Source organism: Porites lutea, chromosome 2 (genome assembly GCF_958299795.1).
Source record: "Porites lutea chromosome 2, jaPorLute2.1, whole genome shotgun sequence".
NCBI classification, from domain to species: domain Eukaryota; kingdom Metazoa; phylum Cnidaria; class Anthozoa; order Scleractinia; family Poritidae; genus Porites; species Porites lutea.
The window spans coordinates 6,270,065-6,286,193 of NC_133202.1; the positions used below are offsets into that span (position 1 = coordinate 6,270,065).

At 40.7% G+C, this 16,129-nt stretch overlaps 2 protein-coding genes across 2 annotated transcripts; both read left to right on the forward strand.

Annotated features, from left to right (window-relative positions):
• The first annotated feature begins 139 nt into the window (after window positions 1–139).
• Window positions 140–4,158, forward strand: LOC140925523 (uncharacterized). The gene is made up of 5 exons (XM_073375466.1): window positions 140–540; window positions 708–800; window positions 1,890–1,985; window positions 3,599–3,700; window positions 3,968–4,158. The coding sequence occupies exons 1-5, from the start codon at window positions 465–467 to the stop codon at window positions 4,156–4,158; spliced, it is 558 nt and encodes a 185-aa protein (XP_073231567.1). The 5' UTR covers window positions 140–464.
• A 1,793-nt stretch (window positions 4,159–5,951) lies between these two features.
• Window positions 5,952–15,185, forward strand: LOC140927526 (uncharacterized). Its single transcript, XM_073377188.1, has one exon. The coding sequence runs from the start codon at window positions 6,276–6,278 to the stop codon at window positions 13,800–13,802; it is 7,527 nt and encodes a 2,508-aa protein (XP_073233289.1). The 5' UTR covers window positions 5,952–6,275; the 3' UTR covers window positions 13,803–15,185.
• The last annotated feature ends 944 nt before the right edge of the window (window positions 15,186–16,129 follow it).

Sequence of the window (16,129 nt, forward strand, 5' to 3'; positions counted from 1 at the left end):
AATATAATGAGGAACGATAGTGTGTCATTTGTTTCGCCACTACTCTTCAAATTAAAGACGGGGTTCGAGGAGTCTAAATTAACAAAAATGAAACTGTCAGGATAAGAGCATGAGTTTTCGAACTCCTAAAAGTTTCTGACCAATTCAGCTTCTTTGATTAGCCAAAAACAGACCGTGAGATTTAAACATTGTTCCATTTTGTTCAGTAAATATTCCACACAGGACTACGGACAAGATGACTGATAGTGCAGCAACCGTTAAACTGAGAAAAGCGTCAGTTTATAGGATCACTCGTAATATATTTGTGTCTAACAGCTACTTAACGAAAACGTAATATTAAATGGACGAAATGCTCTTTTCTCTTTGAATATTTAATAGATGGGCAGTGAAGCGAGCGTTTATAATTTTTGTGATAAGGGCCTGATTTGTGCTAGATATTCCCTGTATTTTTTTCTCTAAGCACCATGGGCAAGACGAAAGGCAAAAAGAAATGGAATGCACACTACGATAAACACCTCGGGGAAAATAGCAATGATAAAGGTATGGCCCTAAAACATTTGGATGTTATATTTCATACAACAGCATTAATCAGTCTGTGTCAGGCGTTAAAGAACAAATTGTAATGGCTAACATTTATGACCAAAGTGCAAAGACTAAGAAAGAGTATTAGTAAAACATCCTATCACACGTTTCGTAACTGATTACAGAATCCAAAGAACCATCAGAACAAAACCAGGAAGGAAAAGAAGACCCATCGCCAACTGAAGGTGCCTGTGGAACTACAGCAGACGAAAAACAAGGTAATTGCAGCGGAATGCATGAGCAAACTGCAATTCTGCGAAGCTTCATTGAATAATTTAGGACAGCCTTCTCGCTGCAAATACGTAGAAATATCTGGCATCCCTGAGACAGAAGACGAAAACACGGAGGAAATTGCAATAAACGTAGGCTCGTTAACTGGCGTACATATAACGGAAAGCGATTTATCCGTGAGTCATCGACTACCAAAACAGTCCTACAGAGATGTAGTTAGGAAAGGATCTCAAGCTTCATCGAATTTGCGCTTAAGGGCTCCCAATATAGTTGTGAAATTTGTACGAAGAGTGCTGAGAGATCGCTTCTATAAAGCAAGAAAATTTCTACGGGATAAGACAACAGAAGACCTGGGTCTCGAATTACATTCGGGGAACAATCTTTACTGATATTTTCATGGTTTATAATTTATTTAATATTTATTTTTTGTTTTGTTTTGTATATTTACATTTTTGCCAAGTGTACCAATGTATTTGTTGTGCCTCCTTTCTGACTTTCAGCAGTTTTAATTATCATAATTACGGTCACCCAACTAGTTTTAAGCTTTTTAGTTATTTTTGGTGTCCCACTACTGTATGTACTGTTTATTCATTTATTTATAATTATATTCTTGCAAATTCTTTTAGTTGTCTACAGTAGTAGAAATAAACTGTTGTTGTTGCTAATTGACGTATGCTAACCAGTTTCTTTTGTAACTCATAAAGCCAATCAAAACTATATCAATATATCTTTTCTCATAATGAGCCTTGTGTACGTAATTGGATACCAGCTTATGTTCTTTATGCGTTGCTGATTGGCTCAATCAGTTTGTTCGCATTCTGTTTACGTGTTGGTTATTTTGGATATGAAGGCCACGATTACTTTTGGGTCGAAGCCGGGAACTGAGTTTACTTTCTAAGGTGTGGATAGAGAAAAGACTCAGTCTGTTGCAATTCGAGCTCTCGATCACTTAAACCGCGAGGTATTTTTATTCAGCTCAAGAAATGTTTGCCTCAAAACGTTAAACTCGATTTTTAAGGTCTACCGCGTAGCGAGCGATTAAATTGCTAGCATAAAATTTGGCCTTGTTTCTTAAGGTGATCGCCATCGGAAAGAGGACAAAAAAGGCCGATTGGGAAGAAAGGATGAAAACAAAAAAGGGCGAAATCAAGGGAAAAGAAAGGCTAAACAAGGTGAGTAGAAGATCACTCATCAACTATTTATATCTTAGATAACCGCTGTCCTCCTAAAGTCCTATTATTCGCTCGTTAAAACTGAACAACAAAAAATTAGAACCGGAATATCATCTTAAAGGCAGATGTTTAGGACTGTAGCTTTAAAGACTATTTGTACAACAAAACTATTTGACAATAACGGGCATCATAAACTCTGCAATTAGTTTAGTTAGTGGCGCTCAAGTCTATAGCGATTCAAATGAAAGAAATTGAATTAGATTTCTTTCCCTTACAGTTGGAGTGTATATAACGCAAAGGCCAGTGCAGACGAGTAAATGATTAAAAAATAAATCATCACCTCAAATAGTTTAAGACCCCGGCCTGGAACTAAGAGGTTTAACTGTGGAAAATGATTTATTGGCTATAACTTCGGCACAGATTATGGAACTGAATCAAAATTTGACACACACAAAAACTCATCGTCTTTAACGTTTTTAAGTATAAATATTGTGTTCATAAGTCACGTGATATGTCACGTGACCATTCTGCTAGAAATCGTAAATAATTGAAAAATTAGTGGCAGGTTTCAAAAAAGAAAACAAGCAATAACATATCAACATTAACACTAACTATCTATCGCTCTTCAATAAAAAAATATGAGGGTAATTATTCCAATGCCCAATTTTGATCTTGAATGATTTAAAACTTTAAGCAGTTTAAACTTCGCGTACATTCATTCCAAACGTAGAAAGCTAGGTGAGTTTATCCCCTATCAGAAAATAACGCCAATTTACTTATCTAAACAAAGTAAATTCGCTACCTATTGTTTCACTTTCAATTTTTGATAATCAAATGTCCAGTCACAGGTGTTCCACAGGAAGAACTCAAGATCTATTTTTGTGGAAAAATTCACTTTGTTCTAGGTCTCTTACCGAGAGATACTGCCCATCAATCATATGGTCCAAATACACCTTTCATCAGGCCTCAAACCCCTTGAGACAAGAAAACATTACAAGCTTAAGCATCCCAATTGGCTGTAGGTACCACTAGTTTGCTATTAACAAGCGTGGTTGAGAAAAGCAAATCCAGATTACGTCCACGTCTTCAAGTTTTGACATGTACTAAATTTACGAGAGATTAAACCAAACAAAATTATATTAAGAGCCGTGTCAAAGAAACCATTCGAGGTAGCAACAAAATGGTTCGCTTTTATTAGATGCGCCCAACGTTGTCCTAATATGTTCATTGTACTTCTAGAAAGAGACATCCTGGGAGACCCAGGGGCAGTCAGCCGGGTCGGGATAAATAGCGGCGAAAATTTCAACAACAGGCGAGGGAGCCCCTGGGATGCTACTCTTAGCGAACTAGAGAGAATGAACTACTCATTCTCTCTTGTAGCGAACCAGTTCCACGACTCATTAGAATGCTTGTGTCTGACTGAGTACAAAAGAAACGTTTTTGCCCAATCGGAGGCCAGCATCTATCGGGCATGGGGAAGAGGTCCATGCTTTAAGAGCTTCAAGATAAAAGCCGTTACTGTGTAGGGTCAATTATGGTGTGTCCTACTTTACTATAGTTGCCCTTATATTAATAAGAGCTTCATCTAGAATTGTTTACTTCCACTTGAACAGCTCCTGCAGAACAACCAGACGGAACTTTGCACGGATCATCATCTCAAAGCCAACGCGGAGGAGAAGGAGCTTGTAATAAACCAGTTACAAAACAAGCAAAAGGTTAGAAAAAATTAACATAACATCACCATGTTAACGAAAGAGCAGACAAAATTCCCACTTAAGGCACTAAACGAATCCATAAACTGGGAACTAATGAAAGATTTAAGCAAAACAATACTCGTTATTTTTGCCCACACCTTTAACTATTAATAACCATCTTGCTTTTGTTCTGTTTCGATATTGCAAAATTTCCCTTTGAGGTACTGATTACCTCGAAGGCGCTGACTATACTGTGATACAATTGAATGTTATTCTCCCTCTATTTAGATGACGACTTCAACAAACAGGATAAGCAAGGCATCCGTGGACTTGGACGTGGACGTGGTCGTGGACGAGGAGCATCACTGGAGCGCGGGAAAGATGAAGCAGCGCCATCGAGAGGCAGAGGAAAGCCCCCCGGTAAGAAAATACGATACACTAGTTCTGTTTACTCGTCAAATTTCTTCCAGACTGCTTGAATCATGTATATATTTAGTATATACACACTCAGTGATCTTGGTAATTCAAGCAATCTGATTGGTTAGCTATCTCGCACTATGACGTTATATTCACCGCGCTAGGCGGTGAATATAAAGCAGAACAAAATCGCTGTCGTGAACTGGGTGTTTTGCCAAAATTTCATTGTAAAGCCTTTTTGAAAATACACGAATATCCAAGTGCTAATGACTTTGAAGGCAAGAAAAGACTTCATGGTGTTTAAACAACGTGATTTATTGTGAAGTGGTTTACTGTAGCTGACTTTTTGTACGCTCGAAGCTATGTTTACGACTACAGAGGAAAACGAGGTCGCTTTGTTATTAATAACCATCTTGATTTTGTTCTGTTTCGATATTGCAAAATTTCCCTTTGAGGTATTGATTACCTCGAAGGCGCTGACTTTATTGTGATACAATTGAATGCTATTCTGCCTTTATCTAGATGACGACTTTAACAAACAGGATAAGCAAGGCATCCGTGGACGTGGACGTGGAGGTGGACGAGGAGCATCACTGGAGCGCAGGAAAGATGAAGCAGCGCCATCGAGAGGCAGAGGAAAGCCCCCCGGTAAGAAAATACGATACACTAGTTCTGTTTACTCGCCAAATTGTTCTTGTTTATTGTTTCTTTTTGGCAGTTGCCTGATGATTGCTTCTCATGAAGCATGAAACTCTGAGTAGCAAGTAAATGTTTTTGACCTAGTTCAAGTCTACGTTTCTATATATATATTATATATTTCTATATATATATAATATATATATATATATATATATATATATATATATTTAGTATATACTAAAACAGTGGATAGTGTTTTTCGCGCGCTCTGATTGGCTGCTCAATCAGTGAATATCCTGCACTATTCACTGATTCACCTCTAGTTCCTCCGAGCGAGAGACGCCAAACTCGCGTAAGTTGCAAAATGCCTTCCCGGTTTGCTGCCGTAACAAACAAAGAAATTTCACAACTAATCAAGCAAGCTGTTTCCGAAATACACGAAGAAAGTGACGAAGCTCGGGGTGGAAGTTTTCACAGGTAAAACTTTGTCTTTTTGACTTGAATTTATCGATAAAACCGGCGAAAAAGTTTTGTTGTTTACAAATGCAAATTAAGTTTAAGTCTTGCGTTACTTTTTTTAGTTGACTTGTTCATAAATAAGCTTAAAACTAAATCTAATAATCCTTTTAACAGAATGATTTTAAATACAAAAAGAATTCACAACTCCTTTTGAGGAAATTTCCCCGCAAGAGGTAAACAAATGCCTTCAAAAGTTTTATTTGCCGGCAAGAAAAAGCGACGACAGCGGCCGTTCGGTCATTGCGCGCCAAAATTGTAATCGTTGCAGGCAACAGTAAATGAGTTAAAAATCATCATTTTTGTGCTCAATTATCTCACTGTTTTAGTATATACTAAAACAATTATTCACCTCAGTGTCGGTGGCTAGTGATGGATATTTACCTCGCCGCTAACGCGGCTTCGGTAAATATCCATCACTAGCCACCTCCACTTCGGTGAATAATTGTTATATATATATATATATATATATATATATATATATTATATATGGGAGAAAATGTTCTGAGCCAGGACAGAGAAGCTAAAAACTACGCCCGTAACGTACCTCATTAGCCAGTTGCCCGTAAATAATAGCCTGCGTTATAGCTAGAGAAATTTGTCTCGCGTAAGTGACTCATTCCACTCATGCGTCTGTTTTTATTTACGCTGTAAATCCGAAAAAAGAATGGAGACGAGTAAAAATGGAATCCCTGGCAACTTCTCCACTCGCTGCGTGTGGCGGCTCCTTCGCCAAAAAGCACTCCTGTACTCTGACCTAGCCAGCTACGCAGGCTATGAAATAATGCGGGACACAGATTCGTGTTTGACCATCTTTCGCTTATCTTTCAATTCGTAAGATTATTCTGGTTAAGAAAACTCTTAAAAATATGAAAGGCTACCACTTTTAGTGCATTACATTCTAAAGAACACGTGTAAGCATAGGAAGGAGTAGATTCCCCAGAAGGAAGATTTTGTGCATTTATATTCTTCTCCCAATCCAGATAAAACAAACCAAGATCAACGGCCTGGAAAGCTAGGACCAATGAATAAGAAGTCTTGTCTTTCAACACAGCCAAATATACGACCCACTGTGCGAAGAGAGCTAGACCCTAAGACTTTGAAAGAGAAGGATAGCAGAGAGGTCCTTAACACTTTGAACGAAGGAATGGGTCAGCTGAAGTACCTTTTACAATCGACCAAGCAGCAGCACAACAGCGATGAATTAATCTATGATTTAACTTGTACTTTAGCGAGGGCCTGCGAAGCGCCATCAGAGGAGAACACAAATAAGATTCTAGCTGAGCTTAAAGGCTCTGATTTCTTAACTTTAAAGATATCTAGTTTTCTTGATCGTGTCGACGCATCACAGATGTGGGATGACCACGTTTGTCTGCAAAGATTCATCGAATGTCTTATTGTTATTTTCGTGAAGTACCTGACAATCTTCCCTCGTTCATATGCTGACCCCCCCTATGATAAGCTGAAATTAGCGTTAAGCAAGTCAAGCATGCGCATTGAGAGAAAAATGGATTTACAGAAAAAGTTAGGGGCATTTAAAGAATCCAGAGATAAAACCATCAAGAGTGAAAGAGAAAAGCAAGGAAAACGTTACAGGGTTGGAGAAAAACCACCAAACGATTTCAGAGATATGCCAATATATCCCATGAGGGAGGAAATCATGACTCGAGAACGACCTTTCTTACGGATGAATGTTTTAAAGGGGAGGTACGACAATGTCGAACACTATCTTGATGTGCAGTTTCGGCTTCTGCGAGAGGACTTTCTTGAGCCACTAAGGGAAGGTATTGGTGAAGTCATTTTAAATGTGCCACCACAACAGCGCAAGCAATCAATGAAAAACTACTGCAGCGTACGAATCATTGGCAAGGAACTCGCGACGGACTGCGGTATCACTTATCAAGTCGAAATCGATGTTTCCCACTTGAACACGAGCAGGTGGCCAAATTCTAAACGACTGCTGTATGGGTCCTTTCTGTGCATTTCGAAAGACAACTTTAAAACGATGCTTTTCGCCACTGTTTCTAAGCGAGACCCAGAGGAACTGAAGAAGGGGCGTATTGACATTCACTTTATTGAAGAGCAAGATATTTTTGGGATCGAGAGCCGGAATCACATTTACCAGATGGTTGAGTCACCAGCCTATTTTGAAGCTTATCGTTACGTCCTCAAAGGATTAAAGGAGTTGAATGAAACAACTTTGCCATTTACAAAGTATCTGGTTGAATGCAGTGCAGAAGTTGACCCACCGGAATATCTAAGACGGAGAGAGAAAGAGCGGCCAGTATGTTTTGACCTGAGGGACGCCCTTGACGTTCCAGACAACAAAAATGCCAAAGAGGTACCTGTTCTTACGCCTGGAGCTTGGCCCTCAGTTGCAACACTTCCACTCAACAGCTCCCAACTAGAAGCGTTGAGGACAGCAATTACCACTGAGTTTTGTGTTATCCAGGGCCCACCAGGGACAGGAAAGACCTACGTAGGAGCCAAAATTGTAAAATGCTTACTAGAAAATCGACGCACCTGGGATCCTGAACGCTTATCACCCATGTTGATGGTTTGTTTTACGAATCATGCGCTGGATCAATTCCTGGAAAAGATGTTAGAGTTTCTTCCTCAGAAAGAGGTAATTCGCGTTGGACAAAGAAGCAAGAGCCAAATTCTAGAAGCTTGCAATCTGAAACATTTTACTCAGGAATGCAGGGCCAGCGTTAATTTGAGAGGGGTCAAAAAAACGATAAGGCAAAAGGAGAGAGAGCGAAAAGACTGGGAGGAACATTTCGCAAAAGCAGGTGATGAACTGCTAGAATTAGATGAGTTGGAGGATGTATTAAATCCAGATCACGTAGACCAACTATACAATGCCATTTTCCCTTCCAATGCAAAATACAAGTACCGATCAGCAGGCGATACGTTCATATTATGGCTTTGTGACGACAAGCTGCTGCGGTCATGCAACCAAAATAAAAAAGAGGAATCGCCTGCGACAGTTTCACATGCATCTTCTTTTCAAGACATTGGTGAAAGTGAAGAAGTTGTTAAACCGTCGTTTTGCTTCGCCTCGCCAGATGACGAAAGCGACTGTCAGGAAGCAAAAGGAAAAGACGCTGATTTCTTACAATGTCAAAGACCCCTACCAGATGAAGAAGATCTCTCCAACGTTGTAATTGGAGACGCGAATTCCCTGGAGAGTCAAGAGCGGGATACGATGAGCGCCCATGACGAAGACAATGACAGCTGGACCATTGTAACAAACAAAAAGAAACAAAAAAGAAAAAAGAAATTTGAATCGTTGCAAACAGAAAATGAAGCTTCCAGAGAGAGGTCGACAAACATGGGAGCTACCGAGAAGAAGAAACAAAACGTCACCAAAATCCTCAGCCCGAAAGATATTTCTGAACTAAAAGATCAGCTCAAAAAGGAAAAAATGATGTCTCCTGAGGAAGCGATGAATGTTGAAAACATCTGGAACTTGTCAAAATCACAACGACTTCAACTCTACCTCCTTTGGATCGAGAGCTACCGTGATCGCTACAGAGTAGAGATTCAAAGATGTGAACAGGATTATGAAAAGCTTTGTGAGGAGCTAAAGGAGTTAAAATTTCGAGCAAAAGAAGAGGTGTTACGCCGGGCTACCGTTATCGGAATGACTACCACTGGAGCAGCTAAACATCACTCAGCCCTACAACGGATAGCTCCACGAATTGTGGTTATTGAAGAAGCCGCTGAGGTAATGGAATCGCACATTATTACCTCTCTTTCGCACAACACAAAGCACACAATTCTCATCGGAGACCACAAACAACTCCGCCCTAAGGCATCTGTGTACGAGTTAGCCCACAAATACAACCTGGAGGTCTCACTGTTTGAGAGGATGGTGATGAATAATGTGGATTGTAAGTGCTTATCTACACAACATCGAATGCGCCCTGAGATCGCCGCTCTGACTAAAAGAATCTACGACCACGAAATCAAAGATCACAGGTCAGTCTGTCAGTTTGAGGACATATCTGGCGTTTGCAGTAATCTCTTTTTCATTAATCATGGTGAACATGAAAAACATGAACCTGGCCTGCAAAGCTATTCTAACCTTCACGAAGCTTCATTCTTGATAGCCTTTTGTAAGCACCTTCTGATTCAAGGATACAACAGAAGCCAGATCACAATTTTAACTATGTACATCGGTCAGTTGGTACTCCTCAAAGAGATCATGTCAAGAAATGAATTTAGTGTAAGGATTTGCGTAGTTGACAACTTTCAAGGTGAAGAAAACGACATCATTCTTCTTTCGTTGGTAAGAAGCAATTCCCAAAGTTCCATTGGATTTCTGGGTGAGTCCAACAGGATCTGCGTCGCCCTTTCGCGTGCCCGTAAAGGTCTCTATTGTATTGGAAACTTCAGTCTTCTGAAAAGTAAGTGCGAGCTTTGGAAAGAAATATGTGATGATTTAGAAACCAAGGGAGCCATTGGTTATAGTGTACAACTGATTTGCAAGAAACACAACAATGTAATGTGTGTACAAACTGCAGGCCAGTTTAATTCATCCGGAGTATGCAATATGCCTTGTGGAGATCGTCTAGATTGTGGCCATGCTTGTACCATTCCTTGCCATACAAGTAGACATCCGAAAAATTGTCTCAATAGGTGCGTCAATAAATGCTCTAATGAGCATCAGTGTAAAAAGAGCTGTCACTATCCACGCAAATGCCCACCGTGCTATCAGCAAATGCCAAAGACAGTCCCTAAATGTGATCACAAACAGCTTGTACCATGTAGTATTAATCCTAAAAATTTTTCTTGCCGGGCGAAATGTGAGAAGCAGCTATCATGTGGACACCCCTGTGACAGACCATGTGGACAGTTATGCACAACACAGTGTCGAGTAACATGTGAAAAATCATTACCATGTGGACACGAAAAAAGCATGTTCTGTTACCAAGATCCAGTCAATTATAGAATGTGTACGAAAAGCTGCACCAAACGTCTAGCATGCGGCCATCCTTGTTCAAGGAAGTGTGAACATGAACAATCATGCCAATGTAATGCTACGATTGATGTCCAGATGCCATGCAAACACTGGAAACGTGTCTTGTGCCGCAAGAAAAACTTCCCACGTAGGTGCGACGAAAAGTGCGAACGGCCACTAAACTGTGGCCATGAATGTCCTGGAATCTGCCACGAAGACTGTAAAACGAAGCGATGTCAAATTATTGTCGTAAAGGATCTTTCATGTAACCACCAGCAGGCTATTCTTTGCTTTCAAGACCCCAAAGAAGCAGTTTGTTTCGCACCCTGTAAAAAGAAACTTGATTGCGGCCACAATTGTTCGTTTACATGTGGCCTTCCATGTAGGTGCGACGAAAAGTGCGAACGGGCACTAAACTGTGGCCACGGCTGTCCTGGAATCTGCCACGAAGACTGTAGAAAAAAGCGATGTGAAATTAATGTCATAAAGGATCTTCCATGTGACCACCAGCAGGCTGTTCCTTGCTATCAAGACCCCAAAGAAGCAGTTTGTTTGGCGCCCTGTAAACGGAAACTTGGTTGCGGCCACAATTGTTCGTCCTTATGTGGCCTTCCATGTCGTGAAGTTGAATGTAAAGAGCTTTGTAAAAAGCCATGCCCGAGAGGTCACCCCTGCCAAAACCGCTGCCATTCTGGTTCACCTTGTAGTCACTGTACGGTGAAAGTAGACCTTACTCTTCCTAAGTGTGGCCACAACGTCAACAGCCTATGCTGCAACGATCCATCTTTACTGATGTGCGTACAAGCATGCGAAAGAGTAAGAAAAGACTGCGGCCACCCTTGCAAAGAAATCTGTAATAAGAACTGTGAAGCTAGACCATGTAAGGAACCTGTACCCAGAATACTATCATGTAACCACGCCGTTAACTTACCCTGTCACAAGAATCCCGAAAAATATGTTTGCAAGGAAAAAGTGGAGGTGCGTCTTGCATGTGGACATAAAGCATTAACTGAGTGCCATGTCAAAAAGGCTGGAATAGAACATGTCGTGTGTAAAGAAAGAATGGAGAAGAGGTTGCACTGTGGCCATACGATCAGTCTTCCGTGCTTCAAAACGCCTGAGGGTTGCATTTGCAGAAGGAAAGTCGAACTGGAACTACCATGTGGACATAAGACGTCTGCTCGATGCTCCACTATATCCGGAGGCTTACCAAATGACGTTTGCACAGTTACAGTTTCAAGAAAATTAGCATGTGGACACGAATCAACCCTTCCGTGCCATATAAACCCACTGGAGTACAACTGCCAGGAAGAGATGGACAAATTACTTGATTGTGGACATCACAAACGTATTGTTTGCTGTAGAGTCCAAGCTGAGATGCAAAGTGAAATGTGTACCACCAATGTGTGGAAAAAATTACCCTGCGGCCATGACAAGCTCATGAAATGTTCAAGCAAGACAGAAGAGTTATTTTGTGATGCCCCTTGTGAACGCTTTCTTTCATGTGGTCATCAATGCTCTAATAAATGTGGAGAACAGTGCGATAGCTTTAACTGCGTTGTTAAAGTTGAAAAAAATTTGAGTTGTGGGTACCACAGGATTTTTTCCTTTTGCTCCGAAGATGTCTCTCAACTTATTTGTTCAAATCCATGCAAACGAAATTTGAATTGCGGTCACCCATGTCCAGGAAAATGCCTCGAAAAATGTAGTCAGCACCAGTGTCATAAAAAGGTGGTGAAAATACTCAGTTGCGCAGGAAAGCACTCTCTTCGTATGTACTGCAAAGACGACCCCAAGAATGTATCATGCAAAGAGCACTGTACACAGTTGCTAGCCTGTGGCCACCCATGCCCGGGTGAATGCAGCCAGCCATGTGAACGTTACAGATGCAAGCATCCAGTAGACAAAGCATTTGATTGTGGTCACAATGTTCAATCACTTCAATGTTTTCAATTTAAGACTGCTACCTGCAGTGCACCTTGTCCTCGTCAAAAGAAATGTAAACATCGCTGCAAGGGTGTCTGTGGGGATCCCTGTGAAAAATACCCATGCCAAGTAGAAGTGCGTAAGACCCTTAAGTGCGGGCACGACGTAATCATGCGTTGTAGCGATTCTGTTGATAAAGTGCGATGCCCCAGTGACTGTAGACAAAAGCTACCATGTGGTCACCACTGTTCTGGTACATGCGACGAATGCAGCCAAAGGGGTTCGCACGAAATATGCCAACAACCTTGTGGCCGACTTCTTGTTTGCTGCCATCGCTGTCAAGCGAAATGTAGCGAGCCCTGCCCGCCCTGTAACAAAAAATGCGGTCGACGCTGCCCTCATAAAAAATGTACCCAATCTTGTTCGCAGTCGTGTACACCTTTAGCTTGCAAACAACCCTGCAAATGGAGTTGTCCTCATTACACATGCAACAATCTTTGTGGCGAGAAATGTGATCGTCCTCGATGTGATGCTCCATGCCCTAAGAGGCTTCCTTGTCGCCACCCGTGTATTGGTTTGTGTGGGGAAAACTGTCCCACTGTGTGCGCCATTTGTCATGCCAAAAAGCTTCCAGCAAAGGCTCCTACAACACCAGGAACCACTAGGTATCTACAACTTTTTGACTGTAATCATATCGTGCAAGTTGAAGTGATGGACCACTGGATGCTACGGGACCTTGGAAGTGACGTTCGACTAATTCACTGCCCCAGGTGCTCTGTCGCAATTACATTCAGTTATCGTTACGGAAATCAAATCAAAGAGTCACTGAAAAAAATTGACAATGGAAAAGCTCAAATTTATAAGCTATCACAAGAAGCTTCCGAATTTTGTGAAGGCGACGAAGACAGTCTGAAAGAATTTCGACAAAAACTTCAGATGATGGAGCAGCCAAGAAAAGTGTCTTTATTCTTCACACTTAAAAATCACCTTCTCGTCATAGACGAGGTTAAAAGAGCGCAATTTTGTTTGAGAAACATGAAACGTCATCAAGCAAGTTCAAAAGAGCAGCTGGCGATAAAGGATTTCTTGGAAAAGATGACAGCGTACCTCCAGAAACCCCAGTTTGACTTAAGTATTTTAAACACAGTTTACGAACAAGCAAGAAAGTTGTTCCTTTATGCATCCATTTTGGAGGCTCAAAGTGAAGCCATCAATTTCAAAACGTCGTTCTCCGACATTGCAGTATCGCGTTTGAAGCTGGCTCAGCAAAAGTTTCATTCATTTATTCAGGGTAATGACGAAGCTCTGGAAGTTGACTGGCTTGTGAGAATAGTAGCATCGGTGAGAAAGGAAGTAGGCCTCCTACCCACAGCTACCGAGGAACCCAAAGAATTTGAGAACTTCCCAGGCTTCAATATAGGAGCATGGAAATTATGTGAACACCGTGAAGTTTTTGTTGCCAGGTCGCTTATACGCAATGGAGATATTGTTACTAAGATAGGCACCGGATGCAGAGGCTGTGTTCCCATGGAGAGAAGAGACACAGAAGAGGAAGAAGAAGAAGAAGAGGAGGAGGAGGAGGAGGAAGAAGACGAAACAGAAGACGACGACGAGACAGAAGAGGAAGGAGAAGAAGAACAAGCGAGATGGACTGCATAGTCATTAGGTCTTCGCATAGAGGAAGAATAAGAAAACAACCCTAGCGCAACAGGTTGGGCAGCCAGAAGGTTTTTGAATAAAAAGAAGATAGACGAAAAAGAAAAATATCGTTAGGCCGCCTTGTGTGTAAATCGTGGCGGGTTATAGTTAGGAGTGGAAAAGCCTTATCATAGATATTATTATATATTTTTGTAACTTTTTACATGCCAGCTCACAGCTACAGGTGCCATCATACCATTTAGTATTTGTACAGGAGATCTATACTGGACTTTCTAAAACAACATTTTGTTTAAAAGCTTATACATAGCTATGAATAGCTAAAATTAGAACTGACCTAAACTTTGAATGTTTAGTTTTTAACGCCTGTTGTTCTAAAACCAGTCCATTTCGTAACCGGTTGCATAAGTTGAGACGACTGAAGCGGTTCTAAATCACAAAGGAAGGTGTCATGTTGAGATGCGAAACGTAGAACAGCATTAACAGTAGTATTTCAGCGCTAGAGATTTTATAATATCATGTTTTTTGTACTTAGGATATCGTAATTTTATGGTAGATAGGACTATGACAGTCACTGTAGTTTAACAGTCAGGTACAATTCTAGTTTAACCACATTTAACACTAGGCATCACAGTAGCAACATTCGTTTTTACTGCACTAGAAAAACATTTTTCCTCCAACCTTCCCCCTTAAGGTGTTCTATTTATGGACCGTGTGACCACTCAAATTATTTTAATTAGGTCGTTTTGGTTTTTGCAGTTGTTGTTCTTTCTCTTTTTGGTTCTTTCATTATTTCTTGGAGCACTTTATTAATCTACATCAGATATTACCTTTTTTTTATTTACCATGTGTTATATTTTGCTAATTAATTATTAAATGCTGTCATGTATCCCAAGCAATGCCTGGCTTACTGAGTTTTATTTTTGTTGATTTAGTAGTGAAGAAGAAACAGTACACTAAATGTGTTCACTAACTGCAGGATGTCCTCAAGCAAAGCCACGACACGGGTGTCGTAGTAAACTCAAACAATTCCGGTCGTACACCGGGGGGTTAGTTGAAAGATTTTATGCCACTTAACCGGGTGGGCTATGCGTTTTGGGTCCCTTATTTTGCAATTCCGTTCGTACACCGGGGGGTTAGTTGAAAGATTTTATGCTACTTAACCGGGTGGGCTATGCGTTTTGGGTCCCTTATTTTGCAATATGTGGCAAATAATCAAAAAGGGGAAATCGTGCGTGTCCTTTGCGTTCATGTTCGCGATCTTTTCCTATTCGATCTTGTCATTTCTTTCGGTTACCACGCAGGTTAAAATGACGCGGCCTACTCCCTTCTACGACCCATTCAACTTGTTGACCGTTCCTTTTGTGTAGTGGATGCTACGTAGCTTAAGTATATATGTTACAGGTCAAAATTAAATTCAGATTTAAAATTTTTAACCGAGGTTGATTCTCAATTTCCTTTGTCTCCTACACTTTTTTGTTCATAAATTACGACTAGGAGACGAAGGAAATTGAGAATCAACCCGCTTTTGTTACTTTTTGTGTAACTTATTGCACTCCTGGTCGAGCGCTACTCGTATATCTCTCTCACCGAAAGAGACACAGGTTTGTATGCAAGAAAAGGGTCTTGATGGGAAAAACTCGACAAACTTCACGAGCACACAAAGAAATGAAGTCAGTCTCGGATCGGAGACTGGCACAGCATCTCGGCTAAGGGGACGACAGCGCATTTTCTACGCATCCTACGTCAATATTTAAAAGAAACAAAGGCCGGGGCGGCCGTTTTCATAGAAGAGACGGATTATCTGTTGGATAATTCGCGTGCGACGAAAGATACGTCTTAATTTGAAAATTAAGATTTTAATTTTGAATGAACAATCAATCTGTTTATCTGTCAAGTTTGACGGATTTTGAAGGTGGATTATCCGTCCCCAGACGGACAATCCGTCTCTAGTGTAAAATCGGCCACTGTGGACGAGTTAGGCCTCATCTAGACTACATTTTGACAGCGCTGATTTCTGACAAGTCTTTAATTTGTAGATTATCACAGGATACTGAGAACCACTTGTATGTCAAATGTTCTTAATACAGAGACTGAGTAATTTATAAGAACAGCATACTCAAAATCCATTTGGGAGTTTTTTGGTGACAGTATTATCAGCACTGATCTAGCCTATTCTGGGGTACTGTTTTGCAGTCTTATCTGGGACCCATATAGCTCCATATTAGTATTTTATTTATTTGTTTGTTTTTTAGTCACTCACATTACATAAAAATAAAACGTCACAAGAGGTGTTAATTAAAATATAAGTTGTTGTGACAAGGAAGCCC

Bases quoted from the DNA above. Each gene is read 5' to 3' on its own strand.
- LOC140925523 (XM_073375466.1), top strand. From the start codon at position 465: ATGGGCAAGACGAAAGGCAAAAAGAAATGGAATGCACACTACGATAAA. The intron at 801-1,889 runs GTAATTGCAGCG...TTGTTTCTTAAG, and splicing joins TACAGCAGACGAAAAACAAG to GTGATCGCCATCGGAAAGAG. The intron at 1,986-3,598 runs GTGAGTAGAAGA...CCACTTGAACAG, and splicing joins GAAAAGAAAGGCTAAACAAG to CTCCTGCAGAACAACCAGAC.
- LOC140927526 (XM_073377188.1), top strand. From the start codon at position 6,276: ATGAATAAGAAGTCTTGTCTTTCAACACAGCCAAATATACGACCCACT.